Below are 23,275 nucleotides of genomic sequence, written 5' to 3' on the forward strand. Positions count from 1 at the left end.
TCTTTTTTTCATATTTGTTATTATTAGGCAATCAAATGACCCATCAACATGGACAAAAATATCGTGATTTACCAGCAAATTGCGTCTAACTAACTTTATTGATTAGTGACAAAACTTGTCCAAAGCAAAGGAAGAAAAGTAATTATTCCACTTCTTATTCCCCGGATCAATGGATAAATCAAAGGCTCGAGTGGAATTTGTAGTAGCTATTGGAGCAAGTTGCTCCTTGATAAAAAATATGCACCAAAATGTATATACAAGAATACTAAAGATTATTTTATTAAATAAATAATTATAATTATTTTATTTTTACATTTGATTTAATTTATTACCAAAAATATAAAAACATAATTTTATGTCTTTTTTATATAATCTATATATTTATTAAATATAAAAATATAAATAGTAAAAAAATGATATGTATTTTATTATTTATTTGATATCATTGAATACATTTAAATTAAAATGGATCATAATTTTAATATGAAATATATTTTAAAATTAAACATGTTATCATAATATTGTTGCAAAATAATATAGTGTAACTTAGTAATAAATTTACACTTATAAAATTTATATTTTAAAATATTTGTTTTTACTTCTTATATAATTTTTTAGAGTTTTTCTAATATTTTTTTTAAAAAATTCATTAATTTTATGTCACCGATATTTTGACACAAAATATTGATCGATATATTTTCGATATATCGATAAAATTGAACTATAAATATATTTATAAAATCGAAATACAAATATATCTGTGATTATCGATATTTTCATCATTACCCACAAAAATGGGATAGTATGAAGATGGGCTTTGATCTCAATCGAAGTAGATGTTGAGTTAATGAATTGGACCATACTATTTGCAACCTCTCAAATGAGTCTAGTAAAATACTAATGGGCCTTGTGCTTGGGCCAGCAATGTGTACGGCCTTTAAGTCTTGCCCCATCTACAATTGGGCCAAGTTAAGCTAGACAAAGGATATTGGCTATCATAAAATTCATTAGTTTCAAAATATACCCACTGGCCATTGGCATGTCTCTTTCTATTATATTTTTCTCAATAATCCAGCTGGCAACACCCCCTCTAATTTGATTTTTCGATTTAAGAGGCATTTTAATTGTACACTAAAGTATTTACAATAAAACTCTATTAACAATAATGTTACCACTAAAAATGACTCATATTCATTTAATTTTTTTTTTTATATATATTTTTTAATTTTTTTAGTCATGAATTTCAAGTTATGAAATTAAGAATCTGTTTTATAATAATTTTAGAAAGCGTTTTTAATATTTTTAACAGTTAAAAATTTTTATCATTCAAATGCTAAAAATTGTAAAAACATTTACTATCAAACGCATTTTAAACATCAAATCATCAATCACATAACTTAAATTAGAAATTTTCATATAAGACAATAATGTATCTTTCATCTATCCTTTCGTTAATTATTTGAAGGACAATTCTTTCTAATATCTTTGAATTCTTATAAAATTTTCTACTACAATACTTCACATAATATTGTGTTTATATAACGTTTTTTAATCATAAACCTTAGAATAGAAGTTTTCTTCTTATAAAACAATAATGTACATTTTATTTGACACTCTTAGTACGTCGAATTCTCATAGTACATTGATCATTTAAGTGTACCCATCTTTTGGGTACGTAGTAAGGTTTGAAAACATTACCTTAATATATACCATAAACTCTACCAAACAATACCTTAAATTTGTTATAAAAAAATAATATATTTTTAAAATTAATATTGTTTTAAATGAAAATTTTATCAAATATATTTTTTATTAAAAAAATTAAAAACATGTTTAACAACGGTTATAGAAACGTTTCTAATATTTTTCTAAAAAATATTAAAAAAACATTTATAAATTTTTTCCATTGTGTTGCAAGATAATGGACCATAACACGGTTGTGCCGCGATGAGCACCTATTGCCTTACACGTGGCAGTGGATTTTTCATCCCCACAATACTATCTCAGAAAACCGTTACCAAACAAGCACTAACTTTCCCTCCCATGTCGAAAACCAGAGCAGTGCTTTTGTCAAAAGAGCAAAGAGAGGTGGGGCGAAGCGAAGGCAGTTGAAAGCTACATGCAAAAATGATTAAAGTGCATGGTGGGGCCAACCTTATCTTAACTTGAACGATTGTCACCTGTCCTTTTATGGTGCTGGAATCCCTCCTTTAATCACAGCCGTTGGATCACCTCACACTGTCGGCAACCGTGAAAGTAAGGAACACGTGGTACATGATTGATGTCCATTAACTTTCCCTCTTTAATTTTGGCTTGAATAGTGGTTGGTTGGTGTGCCCTGTGGGTCAAGCCCGAGTTACAATTTTATTTTTTTTTAATAATTAAAATAATGATTTTAATTAATTAATTAATGTGCGAAGCTGATGTGAGGGGTAGAATTTGAAGATTAAGGAAGTGACGTGTTCCAGTCTCATCATTCCACGTGGAGATAGGTGAATCTTGTCTTATCCAAACAGGAGTAGGTGTAATATTTTAATATACATTTAATTGTCATAAGAATGATCCGAACTCCGAAGTCAAATAATTTAATTTATGGGAATGGCTAGATCCTTTATTTATGCCCTAACCGTAGCAAAAGGTCAATAATGTTCTTTATAAATTATGAAGGTTGTCGGTAACTGTTTTCCAAAACCATTTCAAAAAATAGTTTTTTTGATGTTTTATAAAATAAAAATTTGTTTGTAGCGTATAATGTTTTTAACATTTTTAAGTGTATTTTAAAAATAATTTTATTTTTAATTATTTTTAAAAATAGTCTTAAAAACAAATAAAAATAATAAAAAACATTTTATTTTTTATTCCATTGTTGACTGACAAACAAGTTTTTATATTTTTATTTTAAAAAATATAAAATATTTTTAAAAACAGTTATCAAACAAACCCATATTTTTTTTTATAATTATTAAAATAATAATATGATAAATTCTTTTTCAAATACTCTAAAAGTATAATCCCATATTAAATATCTTTTTTTTAATTATTTTTATTTTTTAATCACACTCATTTAAAAGGAAATAAAAACTAGAAAATAAGAAATAAAAACCATTTTAAAAAAATCAAAATATAAAATTCAAAATAATTTCCAAACCAAACACAACCTAATATCTTTTATCACCTTGATTTATTTGTTTTTTTGGACTTTATTTTACTTTCATATTTTGTTATTAGTAGATTGATAGATCTTGAGCATAATTTAATATTTTGTACCATTTAATTTATTTGTAAACTTTATCTTATCTATTTTTATTCTTATGTTTTACTATTAACATAATAATGAAATTTTTAGATGAAATTACTATTTTCTATATTTTTAATTTATATTTTTACACTTTATAATTATAACTTATTTAATTAATATTTAATATTTGACCTATTAAGTAGTCCAATTGATTATGAGTCTTACGAACGAACATAAAAAAATATGATTTTAATAAATGATATATGATTTTGAGTTCAATTCAAATCTTATCATTGATAATATTTTAAACTTACTTAATATTGGTTATAATCAACTAATCAGTATCACGAGGTTTAGATTCTCATAAAGAATCCTAAGAATGGTTTCTAGTTGCAAAAAAAATTATTTAATTAATATAAATTTGATTTTTAAATAAATAAATAAATTTAGTCAAATTTTATTAAATAAAAAGAATTGACTTAAAAAAAAAAAATCTAAGTCGATTATGTCTATTTGAATTCACCTATGTAATCAAGTGCCTAAATTTTAATGAGAATATGGCACGTTACATCGATATGAATTGAGGTAAGCACTCCAATAATAATTTCAATTATTCAATTATTAAAAACAAAATGGGTCTGTGGTACGTGTCAGATACGCGTCACCCAACCGATCTTTTCAAAGACGAAATGGAGATAATCGGATAAAATAGTCCCAACGGCCGGTCTTCGTGGGAATTTATCCGTTGAGATCCCCGCCTAGTTCCCCCGATGGGTGCTTTGGAGTTTGGAGCCGTCCATGCACATGTGGACTGCTCCTAGGATGCCGAAACAATTTAAGAAAGTGTGTATAGAAACAGGATGATATGTTTCCAAGTGCGAAATAAAGAGGATGTAAATTTCATTAATTAGTCACGACAAAAGTCTCGTGGCCGATCGACATCTCGTCAGTCGACATCATTTTGCAATAACTCCCCTCACTTTCTCTTATTTGTGGCCTTCCCCAATTTCTCCAAATTTTTTGTTTCCAACTCCAATATTTTTGTAAAACTTTTAAAATTTATAACTCAAATAATTATTTATTAATTTTTTTTTACTTGATAATATTAAATAAAATTATAAGAAAAATAATTTTTCATTTTAACTTGATAAAAATATCTTACAAACAAATATATTATAATTTTTTTATTATATAATATGATATATAAATGAAAAAATTATCTAGGAATCATTTTTTTAAAATTTTCTAGTTAATAATGATTTTATATGTTATATTATATAAATCCACTAATCTTCTACTTTTTTTTTTTAATAAAATTGAATAAAAATTTGTTAGTTCCCATCAATGATAAAATAAGAAATTTTAAAAATAAAAAAATAAAATATAATTAAAACTAAAATACTTAAAAACTAAATACAATTAAAACCAAAAAACTTAAAAAAAAATTAAAATAAAATATTGACTATTACTATATTTTTAACTCTTTCTCAATATCTATATTTTTTAATAAAAGTTAATATTTTATTTTTATATTTTTAACTTTAAAATGCCTTTAGTTTTAATTGTATTTTTAATTTTTATATTTTATTTATCTCCAATTAGTCCTTAAGTTAAAAAAAAAAAAAAAAAAAAAAAATTGCCTACCAAGTGAAAAAGGGACATTCGAAAATACTTATGAAAAAAAATATGTAATTTAAAATATTTTTAAATTGATTTATAAAATTTGAGGTTCTTGTAAGAATTAACCCCATAAAATCAAAAGGAAAATAAGAAGAATAAATGAAAAAAATAAAAAATTTAATTTAAAATTAATAAATTTTTTCACATGTTGCTCTAAACTTATTAGTTTATTTTTCCTGTCTTTTATGTATAGAATAAATAATTTTAAAAATACATGTATTTTTAATTAATTTTAATTATATTTGATATTTATATTTTTGTTTTATGATAAATCAAATACGAGAAAATCATTTCCTTTAATATTTTTTTTAATACATTTTGATAACTAAATATAATAAGAATATATATGACGTGTTTTTCTTTAATGTATTTTTAGCAAAAATATTTTTTTCTAAAAGCGTTCTTAAGAAGAACCATCCACAAAATGTTTTTTTTCAAAAAATATTATAAATAATTTTTTACTTTTTTAAAAAGTATTTTATAAATTTTATTCATATTTTTTAAAAATTCAATTTTAGAAAATTTTTAAATTTGAGATAATAAAAAAATTTATATCTCAATTTTTTAATTAGCTTTTAAAATCATCTAAACCTCTATGAGTTCTCTTATATAAAAATTACTATTATTTTTAAAATTTTAAAAATAAAAAATAGAAAGTACAATTAATTTCTTAGTTATAATTTATACTTACAATTTTTAATTTTATCTTTCTAAGGAGGTTCTTATTATTAAGATGAAAATAATTTCTTATATGGAATTTCTTATTACAATTTTCTTCAATTATACATTCTTTATAAAGACTTCCTAATTATCACAAATAATCTATTTTTTATATTTATATTTTTCTCTTTAACTAAATAGTCAAAAATAATAATTTGAATCAATTTGAGACATTTTAAAACTTGAAAAAATAATAATTTTTTTCATACCTCATTATTTTAAATATATATATATATATATAAGTCTTTAAGAGTTTTTGTAACTTATATAAAGTTATTATTATTTTCTTATTCAAATGGATTCTAAAGTTTTATTTTTATAAAATTATAATTATGTTTTTTTATTTTATATATAATTTAAAAATAATGAATTTTCTTATCTAATGTAAAAGTTTATAGAGGGGGAATGATGGTTCAAGGGACTTGAACCAAAATACCATTTTTTAAAAACATGTTTATTAAAAAAGGGTAGTTTTGAAATTATTTTAAATATAACAGACTTTTTTATAATATCATATACAAGTTGATTTTGCAATAAATTTAAATATGAAAATTATCATTTGAAAAGATATATTTAAAATTTGATCGAAGTTATCTCTTAAAAAGATTACATTTGTCATAGAATTGAAAATATTTTTAAAATTCTCATATTTTTAAAATTACCTTTTTTTTTCAAAAATCTCATAAATCAGAAATATTTAGGTTATGTCTAGTTCTCAAAAAATTTGAAGAAAAATACAAGAAAAAGAAAATAGAAAAGAAAAGTGAAAGAAAATAAAAAATAAATTAAAAGTTAATAAATTATTTTTATATATTTTTTCAAATTCATTTCACTTGTCTTCCATCATGATATAAAAATTAAATAAATTCTAATTATATTTGATTTTTATTTTTATTTTTGTATTTTTCATAATTAAACCAAACATGATAAAATCAATTTTCTTGTATTTTTTTTTCTTTCCTTAATATTTGATGGGAACTAAAAATAATATTAGAGTTTAGATGTTATATAAGCCCAAATTAAGGAGAGAGAGAAAAGGAAAAAGAAAAAGAGAAAATAGAACAAAAATTAAAATTAAAATAGAAGTAAAAAAATTATCTTAAAATTTGTTAATTCAAGAAAACATTAAAATAATATTTATTGTGTTAGAAAAAACAAACATAATAATAAATGTTTTAGGAAAACTCAAACATAATAATAATAAATGTTTTCCCATCTCTTTTTCTTAAAAATTCCAAATTCCAAACCCATCAATTACCTTTAATACCTTCAATAAAAACTTAGGTTATATTTCGTTTTCTAAAAATAATAAGGAAAGAAAAAAAAAAGCAATATTAAGGAAAATAGTTTTATGATGCTTGGCTTCACTATAAAAAAATCAAATATAATTAAATTAATTTAAATTTTATATATTTTTAAATTATTTAATCTTATTATAACAGAAAGAAATAAAAATGAGTTTAAAGAAACTTATAAAAATGATTTATTAAATTTAAACTTATTTTTTTAATTCTTTTATATTTTTTTTCAAATTTTTCGAGAATCGAACTAGTATAGTAAAGAAAAGAGAATAAAAAATAAATAAATAAAAAGGTGTGATTTTATTTATAATATTTATTTTTAAAGTAAGAAAGAAATCAACTATCACTTCAACGAGGGACATCAGAGCAAAATTATTGTAGATTGATTAAAAAATCCATAACTAAAATTCCTAAAAGACCAAAACGCAAATGGGAAAAAGGAAAAGACACCTTTTGTAAATACACACAAAAGAAAGGTCGACACGACCGAAAAAAGGGAAAAAAAAAAAAAATTGTCCCTTTAAAACTTTCTCTGGGGTGGCCATTCGCATTCAGATTCCGGAGCTACTCTCGGATCGCACTCTCTTTCTCTTTCTTATCTTCACTGGCCTTGGCTTCAGATCCAAATCTTCACTTTCTCTTTGACTCTCTTATTATTCTCAATCTACAGGTATTGTTTCCATTTTTGTTACAAGCCATGATCTGATCCTTTCTCGCCGAGTTTCCAACATATGTGCCGGAGATTTTTTATTTTTCCTCCCTTTTTTCGTGTTTTCTCGGAAACCAAACGGATCTGTTTGTTTGTTTGTTTTTTCAGTTCATGATCTTAAACAAGTGTACTTTTGTTTCTGTTTTTGTGTTTTGCAGGTGAGAAATGTCTGAATTCAATGAGATTCCGCTTCATGGAACGCTCCACGCCACGATATTTGAGATCGACAGGCTCCACAGCGGAGGCGCTCCCAAATTCTTCCGAAAAGTATATCACTTCACTCTCTGTGTATGATTGTCTTCAAATTTGGAAAAGAATTGCAATTTTGAAGTTGTTAAGAGTAGAATTGATCTTAAGAAAAAGGATAATGTGTGTGGTCATATGTGAAGATCAAGATGGATTGGTAATTGAAATCATATAAAATTAGAGAAGTGAGAAAAAAAATTACTAAATTTGTACAAATTTTGATTAGATAATTTTGAATATTTTCATTTTGTTTTTTACTTGCATATTGGAATGATCGGGATTCTGTGAAAGATTGAGGCCAAGATAAGGGTAGTGGGGACACTTTTGAAGATGAATATCTTCCTTGTTGGACCTGGCATGCCCGGACACGTTTTGGACACATCTTGGACGTGTATTTTATTTATTTATTCTCTTAAATGGGAACCACTTATGCTGAGTCCAAGTGTTAAAAAACACACAATCTTGTAGTATTTACACAAAATAAAAATAAAAATAAATAAAATAAAAAATGCATTTATTTATTGATGGGGGCCCATGTTGTATGAACACTGCTACAGGTGCATCATACTCATGTCATAGTAAGGGGAGTAATGCTAGAAGTGCTTATGATAGAAACCCATATAGATAATATGTAGTGTACTTCTTCCAAAATTTAAATAAATTGATCAAGCTAATATATCTCACATGCATAAACAAATATGTGCTTTCAAACATTTTTCATCTCTTTTGCATGGGGATTCTCCATGTTGTATCTGTTTTCATGCTCATGCTAAATAAATCTGATTTTCATTTTGTACTAGTCCTGTTTTTCCTGGAAAATTCTGTGTAACTGCCTTATTGAGCCATGACCAATAATAAATTCATTATCGCACGATAAAAAAATAGTGCATTTGTGGTGGGATCTTCAGCATCATTGGGCCATGTTTATGTCCCATGTGTTTGTAATGCGGGCTTCATTTATCTGCTTCATGGCATGGCAGTGCCTGCTAGATGCATTATTGCTACCGGAATTATCTGACCACCAGCAATCTGATCTTAATCTATTAGCTCTTAATATTAAATCATTATTATTATTTTTTTTGAAACTCAATTCTGATGGTTTTTTTTAATAAAAAAAATTGAAATGTTTGTGTAATACCATACCCATTCCTGTAGCAGGTTTGGTCCCGGATTTATTCACTAGGTTGCCTAATTGTATTGCAGGAGCTCAAATATGATTTTGTTTTGAGTTCATTGTGCAATAATTATGAACTGCATTCCTTCTTTATGTGTTAATGTTTGAGAGTTTGCACTATGTATTTATTGTCCATCATGAATGTGGTGGCCTAAGGACCTGTTTGGCCAAGCAGTAGTTTCTCTGAGAATATCTATGAAAAGAAGAGACTCAATTAATATAAACCAAATTTTAAATTCTGAAACTTTTCCCTGGAAGCTCTTTTGCAAAAGCAGAACACTGTAACTTTACTGAAAACTGCTTTAGATCTCAAACCTCTTCTACTTTTAAGTGGTCAACTTGTAACTAGACACACTATAAGCAGTAAAAAAGAGCTTTAAAATGATCAAAAGCACACCAAACAGGGCCTTAGGCTTTTATGCCAACTGATTAATCTTCTGCAGTTTAATCAACAAAAGAAATACAGTGTTTCACATATTGTTCTATTCTACTTACGCCAGATGGAGGTTTAATAAAATTGTGAAATGTTCCTATCAAAAAAAAAAATTGTGAAATGTTTCAAAAACAACATGATGGAAGTTTAATAAAATTGTGAAATGTTTCAAAAACAACATGCTAAGTCAGTTTAAGGAAAAATGATAATAAATTTCAATTTTGGTATATTGTTTCATCACTCCTTGATTTGCTTAAATATTATGGCAGACATATTGGTTGCATGTTTCTTCATGCAGACTTTGGTAATGAAATTAACAGAAAAAGAGTAGGAAAAAGATTCATATAATTTTCTAGAAGATCTTTGGTGTTGATTGAATTTGTCATTTCTTTATATACATGTTTCTATTTTTCTTATCCGTCTTATTTCTCTTTTAAAAAGATCTTTTTAATCATTAAATCTATATTTGCCTTTACTGAGTGAAAAAAGGATGGAATCCCGGTTCCATGCAACAAAATGGATCTAAGAAATGATTTTGCATATACTTTGAAGTTTCTTTGTTTCTAGATAGTTTTGAGGAGGAGAGGCATCTAAAGCAGCAATTGTTAATATAAATCTCATTTTTTTTTATCACTAATACCTAGAAGTTCAACCTTTCCTTTAAATTGGTAGAGGCATAAAATAACAGACACAGAAGTTTAGCTTTCAGGCACTTTCTACTTTAGTCAATGGCTTGTTGCTGTATTTTCTTTCACAGTGTTCAACTATTCTGATCTGGGAGGGGTTTTTTTTTTTCATTCTTATTTAAGTGTTCTATCACATGGATTACAAGCCTTTCAAATTCATTAGTTCCATTAGAACCTCAATAAAATTGGGACATCTGATGTACCAACTATTAATTCTTTGCTGTAAAGAAAAACATGAAATCGATGACTCTGCTCGTCTCTGAAACATATGGTAACTGTAGCTTTCTATGATAGGAATATTGTTGCATGTGTGTTATTTTCCTCTTTTTTAAAAAAAAGAAAAATCTTTCTGTGCTCCATGCTTGTCCAGTAATAGAGTTGTGTGTATGATTCTTCCCAGGCTCACTTCATGCATTGCAGAATTTATGGCTATGTTTGGTCTTGGAAAGTACAAAGGAAATAAAACTTTTTTTTAAGGAAAATGATTTTCTCATGTTTGGTTTTACTAAAGAAAATCATAAATAATTAAAATTAGTTAAAAATTTATACATTTTAAAATTATTTAATCTTTACATAGAAGAGGAAAAATACGTGAAATGAGTTTGAAGTAATACATAAAAATAATTTGTTGACTTCAAATCTATTTTTTATTGACTTCCACTTTTTTTCTTTTTCCTTTTACTTTTTCTCTCTATTTTCTTTTCCTCACATTTTCTCTCAAATTTTATAAGAACCAAATGTAGCCTATGGGATTTCTTAGAATTATTAATATCTGTCATTTATTTTTTTGACCCATGCTTTGACACTTGGTATTTGAACCTGCTGCTCATGCTTTGTGACTGAATAGAGTTTGCTTTGTTGAAGTTTCATTCTTCAAACTATCAAAACATTTTTTTTTTTATCACTTTTCGTTCTTGCAGCTTGTGGAGAACATCGAGGAGACTGTCGGTTTTGGCAAAGGAACCTCTAAACTCTATGCAACTATTGATATAGGAAGAGCTAGAGTTGGGAGGACTCGGATGATAGAAAATGAACCCTCCAATCCCAGGTGGTATGAATCATTTCACATTTACTGTGCCCATACGGCCGGGCATATTATATTCACTGTAAAAGATGACAATCCCATTGGGGCGACTTTGATTGGAAGAGCATCTGTACCTGTTCAGGAGATCTTAGGTGGAGAGGAAGTAGATAAATGGGTAGAAATTGTTAATGAAGAGCTGAAGCCTATACATGGAGGTTCTAAGATCCATGTGAAACTACAATATTTTGAAGTCACTGCAGATCGTAGTTGGGGTCGGGGGATTAGAAGTCCTAAATTTCCTGGGGTTCCATTCACATTCTTTTCACAGAGAAAAGGATGTCACGTCTCTTTGTACCAAGATGCTCATGTTCCTGATAAATTTGTCCCAAAAATACCCCTCGCTGATGGCAAGTACTATGAGCCCCACAGATGTTGGGAAGATGTCTTTGATGCAATCAATAACGCAAAACACTTGATCTACATTACTGGCTGGTCTGTATACACAGAAATCACCTTGGTGCGGGACTCAAGGAGACCAAAACCAGGAGGAGACTTGACCATTGGTGAGTTGCTTAAGAAGAAGGCAAGTGAAGGTGTTAGGGTTCTAATGCTTGTTTGGGATGATCGAACCTCTGTTCCTTTACTGAAAAAGGATGGCTTGATGGGTACCCATGACGAAGAAACTGAACATTACTTTCATGACACTGATGTACACTGTGTATTGTGTCCCCGTAATCCTGATGATGGTGGAAGTATAGTTCAGGATTTACAAATTTCTACCATGTTCACTCATCACCAGAAGATTGTTGTGGTGGACAGCGAGATGCCCAGTGGAGGATCAGAAAAGAGGAGGATTGTAAGTTTTGTTGGGGGTATCGATCTCTGTGATGGTAGATATGATACCCAATTCCATTCACTTTTCAGGACACTAGACACAGCACACCATGACGATTTCCATCAGCCAAACTTTGAAGGTGCTTCAATCCAAAAAGGTGGACCAAGGGAGCCTTGGCATGATATCCATTCCAGACTTGAAGGACCTATTGCCTGGGATGTCCTCTTTAATTTTGAGCAGAGATGGAGAAAGCAAGGTGGGAAGGATATACTTCTTCAATTGAGAGATCTTGATGATGTTATTATTCCCCCATCTCCTGTTATGTTCCCTGATGACCAGGAGGTATGGAACGTCCAGTTATTCAGATCTATTGATGGTGGGGCTGCCTTTGGCTTCCCTGAGACACCTGAAGAGGCAGCAAGAGCTGGGCTTGTCAGTGGGAAGGACAATATCATTGACCGGAGCATTCAGGATGCTTATATTAATGCTATTCGACGGGCAAAGGATTTCATTTATATTGAAAATCAGTATTTTCTGGGAAGCTCTTTTGGCTGGGCTCCTGACGAGGGCATTAAGATTGACGATGTTGGTGCTTTGCATCTGATTCCAAAGGAACTCTCACTGAAGATTGCAAGTAAGATTGAGGCAGGGGAGAAGTTCACTGTTTATATTGTAGTTCCAATGTGGCCAGAGGGTATGCCAGAGAGTGGATCAGTCCAGGCAATATTAGATTGGCAGAGGAGGACAATGGAGATGATGTATAAAGATATCATTAAGGCTCTTGCTGATAAGGGTATTGAGGATGACCCTAGAAATTATTTAACATTTTTCTGCCTTGGAAATCGGGAGGTCAAGAAGAGTGGAGAATATGAACCTTCAGAGCATCCTGAGCCTGATACAGACTACAGTAGAGCCCAGGAGGCCCGACGATTCATGATTTATGTTCATGCCAAGATGATGATTGGTAAGTGGTGGCACAATATAAACCTCTCTACTGGACACATGAACTTCAATTATTCTACATTTGGATCAAGTCCAATTTTCTAATTTGCATTTTGGTTTCAGCTTTAGTCTCTTTCCTATTTGACAAAATTTTGATGATATTTTTATGGTGGGTTGTCTAAAAATGGTTTTTAGCTATTTAAAACTGGGTCAAAGTTTGCTTGAATGATACTTTAATGATGGGTTCAAATATTTTTGCAGTTGATGACGAATACATCATAATCGGATCCGCCAACATCAACCAGAGATCCATGGATGGTGCCAGAGACTCCGAGATAGCCATGGGAGGATACCAACCATATCACTTGGCAAGCAGGCAGCCAGCACGAGGTCAGATCCATGGTTTCCGAATGTCATTGTGGTACGAGCACCTTGGCATGCTCGATGAGTCCTTCCTCCAGCCAGAAAGCAAGGAGTGCATCCAAAAGGTGAACCAGATCGCTGAAAAATATTGGGATCTGTACGCAAGCGAGACACTTGAGCATGACCTCCCTGGTCATCTCCTCCGCTACCCTATAGCGGTCTCCTGTGGGGGAGACATAACAGAGCTTCCAGGAGCTGAGTTTTTCCCCGACACCAAGGCCCGCGTTCTTGGCACCAAGTCCGAATATATGCCTCCAATCCTCACAACTTAGTGGAATCGTCTACCTGGTTCTACTTGGACAGTAATAACAGCTTATAACTAGTTCTCTGGGGTTTATACTACTAGTTTTGATGGTAGTAGAGTAATAAACCATGTTTTGTGTCAGTATCTGGCAGAGATATTATATTTCTTCTGCAAGGAATGTTTATATCAGGTGGTTCTAGAGATATCTGGTGGTGCTGTGATGTTTGATTTTGATGCTCGCTACCACTTATCTGGTTTATGTAAGAATTATATTGTTTTGTATGGTGTTAATGTCAATTTCTTCTGTTGTTGAATTAAAAGGCTTTCTTTCAAAAATTTCGGTACTTCGGCTGTTGCTTTCAGGTGGTTAGGCCTTGGTCCACCCGCATTTGTGAAAAATAGTGCATAGTATGATCTGAACCTTCAACATGTCGGTGAATTATGATTGGAATTTGGAAATTGCAGGTCTGTTAGGCGGAATGGGGCTCCAATCAAACAGCTCCTAACAACTAAGCCCAAAACAGCGATCTCTGAACCATCCATGGTGCAAGCGCTGGAGTTGCTGGTTTTCTTTGGTGGAGGGAATCACATAAATGAGAGCATTGTTGACCCGCAAAACTAACCCGGATAGCGACATTGTCCTGGAGTATATCGTCCCATCTCCTCGTGGATAGGTGATTTATATTTCAATTAAAGGGACAGTGACAGGAGATTTATTGAACACATGACCACTCGGTAGAGACACCCGTGGATTTCACATGCACACAACCCCAAAATAGTTGATCCGACGGCCCTCATTCTCTGATTCTGATTCGAACAGCGGCACCCATCTTCCGCGTGCACAACGCGTGTCTCTTTCCCCCTGCCAGCTGTCTGTCCATGACTTCACTTTTCATTTTCATTAAGTCACAGGCGAGTTACGCTACCGGGGCCGGGACCAAGAGCTGAACGAGAATCACAACATTCACAGCCAGAAGAACAGGTGGCGGAAATCCAAGTGTGAATTCATGGTAACGTGCGAGGTCGGATAAGGATATATTCATGTTCCCTGAGTTTTCGGATGCCTGATAGAACACGTGGATGTCAGCAGTCCGCCTGTTATTTTCCACGTCCACGTCTTCAAAGCTCTAACTTCCACCTCCAAATTCCAATATAAGCTATAACTGAATTATATTAAAATAAATATAAATTATCCAATAAATATAAATTATCCAAAAAATATAAATTATGTTTTACTTTAATATAAATTAATTTTATTATTAATATAACTAAATTATATTTCTAAAATTAAGTTATAAATATCATAACAAAAGGTATCTTCTAAAAAACCATGTTTAAGAAAAAATATATATGAAATAATTAATTGTAATTAATTTAATACTAAATAATAATTTTTAAATACGTGTTCAAGTGGACATTGTCTTTGTTTAGAAGACTTGGTCTTCTCCTTCCTTGATTCTCTTTATTTTTTTGAATTGATAATATACACGTTACTTGACTTTAGGTTTGACCTATGAAATACCATAAGATTCCACTTTTTTTTTTCTTTTCTCTTTTTTACCCATTACCAAATTAAAAAACTTGATTTAAAAAAACCTAAAATTTAGGGTTGTGTTAGGTAATTATTCTGAAAAATCGTTATAAAAAATAATTTTTGAAAACTATTCTCTCCTCAAGAATGTAAAATATTTTTAAATATATTTAAAGATAATTTTTATGTTTAAGTTATTATGTATTATAATTATTTTTTAAAATAGCACTTAATAAATAAATAAATATAATTAAAAAAAGTTTTTTAAATTCTGATTTTGAAAGCAAAAAAATAGAAAATGGTTTTTGCCAAACGGGTCTTTTTTTTCTTTTGAGAGAAAACCACTTTTCTTGAAGATAGTTGTCGAAATATAAGATAAGAATTTTTATTGATTTAAAATGAGAAAATTAGTAATAATGAAAACAAATAAAGAAATAAATTAACCTCATTGCTGACGTCACCACCCCAAAAGCATCTCCTCCCTTCTTAGTTCTTCCATGAGGGCCCAATTCCCAAACTCAACTCACCCTCTTTCCAAAAAGTTTTCACCCATATCGTCATCCTTACCTCCTTCATTATTATTATTATTATTATTATTATTATTATTAAACTATTAAATTATAATAATAAATGTCTTGATTTTTTTCCTACATGTACTCAAATACCCATTTATGATTCTACTAAAATGAAATTTCTGCCTCGTAGACACATGTCCAATTCATACTATGCTCATTAATTACAATTTATATTAGTATTAATATTAATTACGGCATAATTAATCTCTCAATAGTCAATATATTTATCGTCATGCACCTCCCTCTTTTTCTCCCTCGCCAAACACCTTCTCCTCTGTTTTCTTTTCTTCCTCGACTTGCCTACACAGAAAAATGTCTTCTATTCTCTGCTCACAGGGGGTGGTCTTAGCAACGGCCATGGCAGTTTCTGGCATACTCTTTCTCGCTTTTTCCAGGCAAAAGAGTTTACCGTCTCCAGAATTTTCCGGGAATCCGAATTCACAGGCCCCCAAGCAAATTCTACGCTCATGCCTATCCAACGGTACATACTTTCTCCGGCCTCTGTTTTTTTTTCTTTTCCTTTTCCTTTTCCTGGGAATTGTGAATTCTGATATGTTCTTGTCGGGGTGTGTAGATGAAAAGAAAAGGGAGAGAAAGAAAAAGAGAGTTCAATTTGCAGAGAATGTGAAGGAGCCAAGTGGGAATGGCAAGGAATTCAGGCAAGAGCAGAGGAAAAAGTTTTCCAGAGTTCAAAGACCATGCAGAAATGAAATTCCCCAAATTCAAAAAGTGCCGGAAAATCAGGCCGCCTTGTACAATGGAATTCTCCGGGATCGCGTTCACCGGATGGCCTGCTCCTACTGATCGCTGCAGTTTTCGCCGCGGGCGGTGGCGGGGAGGGGCTCAAATGAAAGAAAATGTGAGAAATGTTGGTGGATTGTAAATATTTCGTATCTGTATAAATCTGTGGCTGTTAATTAATGAAAATTTGGGGCAAATTTTTTTTTGACCCAAATTTGTGTCCAGGCTAATTTGGATTCCAAAACTGGATGAATTTCTTGCCAATTTTTTTTTCTTAGACATTATTTAATTTGGATAATATTTTACATTTTCCCTGATTTGTTCTTCTGAATGGTTCTAGAATTAGGGAAAAGAAAAAATCTAGAAATTTAGGCTATGTTTGGTTCCGAAAAATACGAGAGAAAAGAAGTATTGAAAAAAAGTATGAGGAAATAAAAAATAGATTTCTAATCTATAAATTATTTTATATGCTATTTTAAATTTATTTATCTTATTTTTTCTCTTTATAAAATATTAAATAATTTTAAAATTTATAAATTTATATCTAATTTTAATCATATTTTATTTTTGTTTCTTTCTAAATATTGTCTTTCTTTCTTTATTGTTTTCCGAGAATCAATGATTAATAATGTTCGTAAATTATTTGCCTTTAATTATTTTTAAAAAAATTGGTCAAAATACGAGTGTGACAAATCTCTATACGAATTGAGCACGATACATGTGGATGATGCATGCTATGATGTTAGATGATGAGCTTCTAGACACACCCACATGACAACTCACTCCATGCATCAAATTTCGAATTATTTGAGCCATGAAAATGAATGGACCACATCACATGTACATGTGATGTATGTGTAGCATCATGAAGAAATTCGTACATCATACATGGTCCATTCAATAATTTTAATCACTCATAGAGATTTAAAATGGAGGACACGTGGCAAACAATGGTCAAAAGGCATAGAAGCAAAGAAGTAGTATGGGTGAGTGAAATGTTCCAAGTAGATGCTTCTATGAAGAGGAAGAGGATGAGTGAGCTCAAGTCAACTTATTGGCTATTTATATAATTATAAAAAAATGGTGGGCATACACTAATTTTCTTTTTTTTTTTTAAAAAAAATTATAATTATATACTTAATCCCCTCAATGGTTGCACAAGCACCCAACCAAACAAGACTTGGAAAGGAAGTTGACGCATGAGCAATATAGATATTTTTCTATTTAATAAATTTTCTTTTAAGAAAAATATTTTTTTTCCCCGATATTGGGTGTATTTTATATTTTATGCCGGCGCCCATTACGTATGCATTTTTCTATTTTTGTGCACTTTTTTTTTAATATTAATTTTTTTCATTTTGAATTTTTATTATTTTATTTTTACTTTTTTGAAAAAATAAGTGGGAAGCGTGCTGTCTCTCAATTTTTTATTTTTACTCTTTCTTGTTTGGTGACGTAAAAAGAAATCTAGTGGCCAAGTTCAACACAATTTCAAATTAATTATATGGAGTTAATTTGAATTTTGATAAATTATAATAAAAAAATGTGATTAAGAGTTAGAGTGATTTTAAGAAGCGTTTTAAGGTCAAAAGTGTTTTTGAAAAAAAAATTAAGTGTTTAACAAAATTTATAAAATACTTTTAAAAATCTGAAAAATTATGTATAGTATTAAAAAAATTATTTTTGTATAAATATTTAATAAATAATTTTTTTAAAAGCACTTTCGAAGAAAACACTGCCATTAAAAATATTTCAAGTAGAATTACTATCAAACGGGTTTTAAGAGAAAGATGGTAAGAGCCTCCCTCTCCAACACTAGAGAAGATATATGAGTTGAATAGATTTTCTTTCGTCAAAAGTAAAAATGATCCGATAAATGAATATTTATAAAAAGATAAAAAATATGTTTTAAAGTCGAACTTATGATATGTAACTCCAATATCAATCACCGAATCAAATTTTGATCATCTTATTTGAAAATTAAATTATATATATAGGTCAAAATTTTTATGATATTCAATATCACACACCATCGGTCGTGGTCATATTTTAAACTCATCATTTGAGTGATCCATAGAAAATATTACATCGAGTCATATAACCCTTAGTCATGACTTTTTGGGTGCACTGATTCGACAAGTCTAACAAAAAAATAAATAAATTATGATAGGCAGAGCACATAACAAACACTCAATCATGACTTTTTTTTCTACTATCAATTTTTTTTTTTTCATTTTTTTTTTACTATTTTATTTTACTTTTTTGGAAAAGTAAGTGGGAAGCATGCTGTCTATCAATTTTTTTATTTTTACTCTTCCTTTGGTGATGTAAAAAGAAATCTAGAGAGTACTAATAGTTGTAAAGTGATTTTGGGAATCGTTTTTAAGTAAGGGTATTTTTTTAAAAAAAATCAAGTCTTTAACAAAATTTATGAAACACTTTTAAAAATTAAAAAAATTATTTATAGTGTTGATAAATGATTTTTTTAAAAGCACTTTTATAAAAAAACACCACCACTAAAAATACTTCAAGTAGAATCACTATCAGACGGGTTTTGAGAGAAAAATGGTAAAAGCCTTTCTTTCTTTCCAATCGTTGACAAGATATATGAGTTGAATGAATTTTCTTCCACTAAAAGTAAAAAATGATTTGACAAATGCATATTTTTATAAAAAAAAATACGTTTTAAACTCGAACTTATGATATGTAACTCCAATATCAATTATTGAATCAAATTTTGATCGTCTTATTTGAAAATTAAATTATATATATTAACAATAAGTCAAATTTGTTATAATATTCAATATCACACACCATCCGTCGTAGTAGTAATTTAAACTCATCATTTGAGTGATTCATAGAAAATATTACATCGAGTCACATAACCTTAGTCATGACTTTTTGGGTGGATTGATTCGACAAGTCTGATAAAAAATATGAAATTATGATAGGCAGAACACACAACAAACACTCAATCATGACTTTTTGGATGCATTGAGCCAATGAGACAGATGAAAAATATGAAATTATGATAAGCTCGTTGAAACCATTGGAAGGCAATCGAGAGATGATATTTGTTGATTTCGCCTAGGCAAATGTCATTGTTGTAATAGACTTTGGTCCAATAAATGTACCATTGCCCAACTCTTTTTCTTTTATGGGTTATTTCAGAGTCTTTATGCTTAAAGCACTGTCTTTATCTACAAGTCTTAGAATACTCATTCTATTGCTTAAATTGAAAATCTACCATTCAAATTCAAAAATGAAGCTTCGGCTTGACTCTCAAATTCTGGCTCATTTGTAAGATATCATTTTCAATAGAATATGTTATTCACGAGATATGTTATGTTAGGTTTGTATTTGACTTTTTTTTTTTTAAAAAAAAAAAGAAATAAAATGAAAACCTATTATATTTTTATATTTTATATTTATTTAAAATAAAAATTATATTATATTATAATATTTTTACAAAAAAAAATGAAATTTATCTCATGTTTAGAGGTAGTAATGGGACATTTCAACATATTTCCATCCTACCCATTTAATTTTTTTTTTTTTAAAAAAAAAATTGTTTTCAATTTTTTAAAATGTTAATTACATTAAAAATAAATATTATAATTTTTTACAATTTATTTTAATGTAATAATTTTTAAAAAACAAATTAAAATATTTTTTATTAATTACATGTATCTCTAACTTATTTATTATTTTCTCAAACTCATCCTATCAGGATAGGATGACAACTTGAAAAGCCTCATCCCATTATCAGTCTTACTTATATTTAGCATTATTCAAAAATTGTTTAATAATTTAAAATTTAATAAATAATTTTTTATTTATTAATAATATTCATAATTAAAATATTTAAGTTTACAAAATTATTTTTCATATCATATTATTCAATATATGATACGATCAACCTCGTTCCTTTTATCTTGGGTATCTCACTTGGAATCCAATGCATTCTTTTCGATCTTGTACCCTATGTAGGTTTGCTTCGCATAGGCTACACAAGTTTCGGTGCGGTACACTGAACACCAACAAAACCGTAAAGTCATTTGATTTAATTGATTTGAAGGGTGGTCGTAAATCAGGCTAATAGAAGATTAGAAGTGGTCGTAAAGAGGACTGATCGAAAATCAAAAGTAGTTGTAGATAAGTGCTACTGCTTTTTAAAAAAATTTAAATTACAAATTCAATTTTTTAATCAAAACTTTTATTTTATCAAATAAATAATATTAAAATAGAAAAAAATATTTATTTATTCTTATTCCATTATACACTATTTCATGTCTTATCCAACCCATGTTACATCAAACAATTATATCCGCATAACCAAAGATGATAAATATTCTCAAGATTGTCTCCCTTTACATGGAAAGGGAGGATGATACACAACCCAATGAAATTCATTCTACTTCCTATGAGGGTTGGGAAGGTTCCAGTAGTAAAAATGGAAATTGATAGCCTATCCACTTTGTTGACTTTGAGTCTATGGTGGGACCTTTTGGCTGCCGACAACTTGCTTCAACACATGGGCTACTGATGATCATCCAAATAGGCCTCTCTGCCCCCCAAGCCTCCAACTTTAACCTTGGGCCCTGGCTCTAGTGTTTCACATGTTCCTTCTAATTTCATTCCTTTTAACCCCCTCTCTCTCTCTCCCTCTCTCTCCCTCTCTCTCTCTCTCTCTCTCTCTCTCTCTCTCTCTCTCTCCACATTAGTATACAAATACTAAGTACCCTTGCATAGAAGTAATTGAAAGAAGTTAGTTCAAGAAACTTACCTTTTTCTAATTTTAAAAGGTAGAGAGGGTCCGGCTCTAGTGTTTCACATGTTTCCTTCCAATTTCATTCCTTTTAACCCCCTCCCTCTCTCTCTCTCTCATCTCTCTCTCTCTCTCTCCCTCCCTCTCTCTCTCTCTCTCTCTCTCACTACATTAGTATACAAATACTAAGTACTCTTGCATAAGAAGTAATTGAAAGAAGTCAGTTCAAGAAACTTGACCTTTTCTAATTTTAAAAGGTAGAGTGTGTTCTTTCCATGGGGTTGCAGTGAGGAGTGGGGGGAGAATGAAACATGTGCTCACACCAAAACTATGGGCACCAAACTTCCAACCTATCTTTCTTAAGTCCCACTGGATTATTAATAATTTATAGGTAAATCAATAAAAAATTATTCATCTTAATTTAAGGGTTTCTCATAAATTATTGGCTTTTCCAATTTGGAAAAGGTAGATGGACTATTTGGTCTATAGTTGATATACTTGAATGATTGGAGACGATCAAGATATGGTGCACCTAAGTTTTAAGATAATAAATAATTAAAAATAAATTTATATATTTTTCTAGGAAAATGAAAAGGTTTATAATATAGTTATAATTTTGTACTTTTCCTTGAAAGTATAATAAATAAAATGAATATTATTATTACAATAATATGAATTATAAAAATATTAACTTTCGGTTCAAGTTAAGTTCATGTTGTCCAAATCTTGAACCAAGTTCAATTCAAGTTAAAGTTTAAATTCAAAAACTAGTCCAAGTTAAATTTAATTACTAAAAATGATTGTTTAAGACCGTTCAAAATTCTATTTAGATCGAGCTAAACTATCAAGGTTGTATCGTACACCTAAGTTATAAAACTCTCAAAGTTTTATTACATGGTCTAGTCTTGAAATGAACAAATATATTACATATTATAAATAAATTCCGGACTAGTTGGGCCGAGTTAACCGTTAACCCAAGCTCAACCCATACAAAAACCTTATTTTTCCAAACCCAACATAGCATGAGGTTGAACCCAATTAGGCCCAACTCAAGCTTATTTTTCTAAGTGAACAATCAAATAAAATTAACACGTCTAAGATGTTTCTCAAAGTAACTTAAACTTCATGACAAATCTTTTACATAATAGTAAAAGTACATATTAAAGTATAAATTAATTGTCCATAAAATCAAAATAATTAAAATCTTGGTTAATGCATCAACTATCTATGTTATATCATTTATATTACATCATATTTGAATTAATTGCGGGTTGTCATTGTTTCGTCAAGCTAATCCAAATCACATATTAAGTTATTTTAGCAATAAAAAAATTAGGTTGGGTTCAAGTTAGGTTAGGTTGAACTGATGTTTGTCTTAGATAAAATGTTTTGAACTTAATAATCATATTTGAACTAAGTTCAAGTTATCATTGTTTGGTTAAACTTAATCCAAATTACAAATTAAGTCAAAACTTAATAATTACATTTGAACTAAGTTTAAGTTGTCCTTGTTTGGTCAAACCTAATCCAAATTATAGATTAAGGGTGAGTTTACGAGTAATTCTAAAAAGTGTTTCTAGTATTTCTAATACTTGAATAATAAAAAAATTTAAGTGTTAAAAATATTAAAAACGTTTCCTAAAATCACTATCAAATAGGTTCTAAGTCACATACCCGATAAAAAATCAAGGTTAGATATAATTAAATTAGATAGAGTCGAAATCCTAATTTTAATATAATGTATGTGTTTCCTCGTGGTTAAAATGTTTTTGACTCCTCAATAATCGTAGTAAAGTTACTTAAATTGGACTTAAAGTTTAGACTCAATTTTTGAATTGAACTTTTAAAGTTGCTTAAATCAAGCTCCAACTTAAGTCAATTTTGTTGAGAACCGGGTTTGCTTTGAACAAGTCAAACCCTATCCACTAACCCACAGGAATTGGATCCGACCCATTGCCCCGTATGATTTCCATTCCCAATCATTTTACAATCCATTTTCCATTTT

General features: G+C 29.4%; 2 protein-coding genes across 2 annotated transcripts; both read left to right on the plus strand.

The window, feature by feature from the left end:
• The first annotated feature begins 7,485 nt into the window (after positions 1-7,485).
• LOC117921430 (phospholipase D alpha 1) lies at positions 7,486-13,991 on the plus strand. Its single transcript, XM_034839278.1, has 4 exons — positions 7,486-7,609; positions 7,807-7,915; positions 11,108-13,010; positions 13,250-13,991. Exons 2-4 carry the CDS (start codon positions 7,814-7,816, stop codon positions 13,681-13,683), a joined length of 2,439 nt encoding a protein of 812 aa, XP_034695169.1. The 5' UTR covers positions 7,486-7,609; positions 7,807-7,813; the 3' UTR covers positions 13,684-13,991.
• Positions 13,992-15,980: 1,989 nt separating this feature from the next.
• On the plus strand, positions 15,981-16,732 carry LOC117922334. The gene is made up of 2 exons (XM_034840445.1): positions 15,981-16,242; positions 16,336-16,732. Exons 1-2 carry the CDS (start codon positions 16,074-16,076, stop codon positions 16,563-16,565), a joined length of 399 nt encoding a protein of 132 aa, XP_034696336.1. The 5' UTR covers positions 15,981-16,073; the 3' UTR covers positions 16,566-16,732.
• Positions 16,733-23,275: the final 6,543 nt, after the last annotated feature.

Source organism: Vitis riparia, chromosome 9 (genome assembly GCF_004353265.1).
Source record: "Vitis riparia cultivar Riparia Gloire de Montpellier isolate 1030 chromosome 9, EGFV_Vit.rip_1.0, whole genome shotgun sequence".
NCBI lineage: Eukaryota > Viridiplantae > Streptophyta > Magnoliopsida > Vitales > Vitaceae > Vitis > Vitis riparia.

Bases quoted from the DNA above. Each gene is read 5' to 3' on its own strand.
- LOC117922334 (XM_034840445.1), top strand. From the start codon at position 16,074: ATGTCTTCTATTCTCTGCTCACAGGGGGTGGTCTTAGCAACGGCCATG. The intron at 16,243-16,335 runs GTACATACTTTC...CGGGGTGTGTAG, and splicing joins ACGCTCATGCCTATCCAACG to ATGAAAAGAAAAGGGAGAGA.
- LOC117921430 (XM_034839278.1), top strand. From the start codon at position 7,814: ATGTCTGAATTCAATGAGATTCCGCTTCATGGAACGCTCCACGCCACG. The intron at 7,916-11,107 runs GTATATCACTTC...TCGTTCTTGCAG, and splicing joins CTCCCAAATTCTTCCGAAAA to CTTGTGGAGAACATCGAGGA. The intron at 13,011-13,249 runs GTAAGTGGTGGC...ATATTTTTGCAG, and splicing joins TCATGCCAAGATGATGATTG to TTGATGACGAATACATCATA.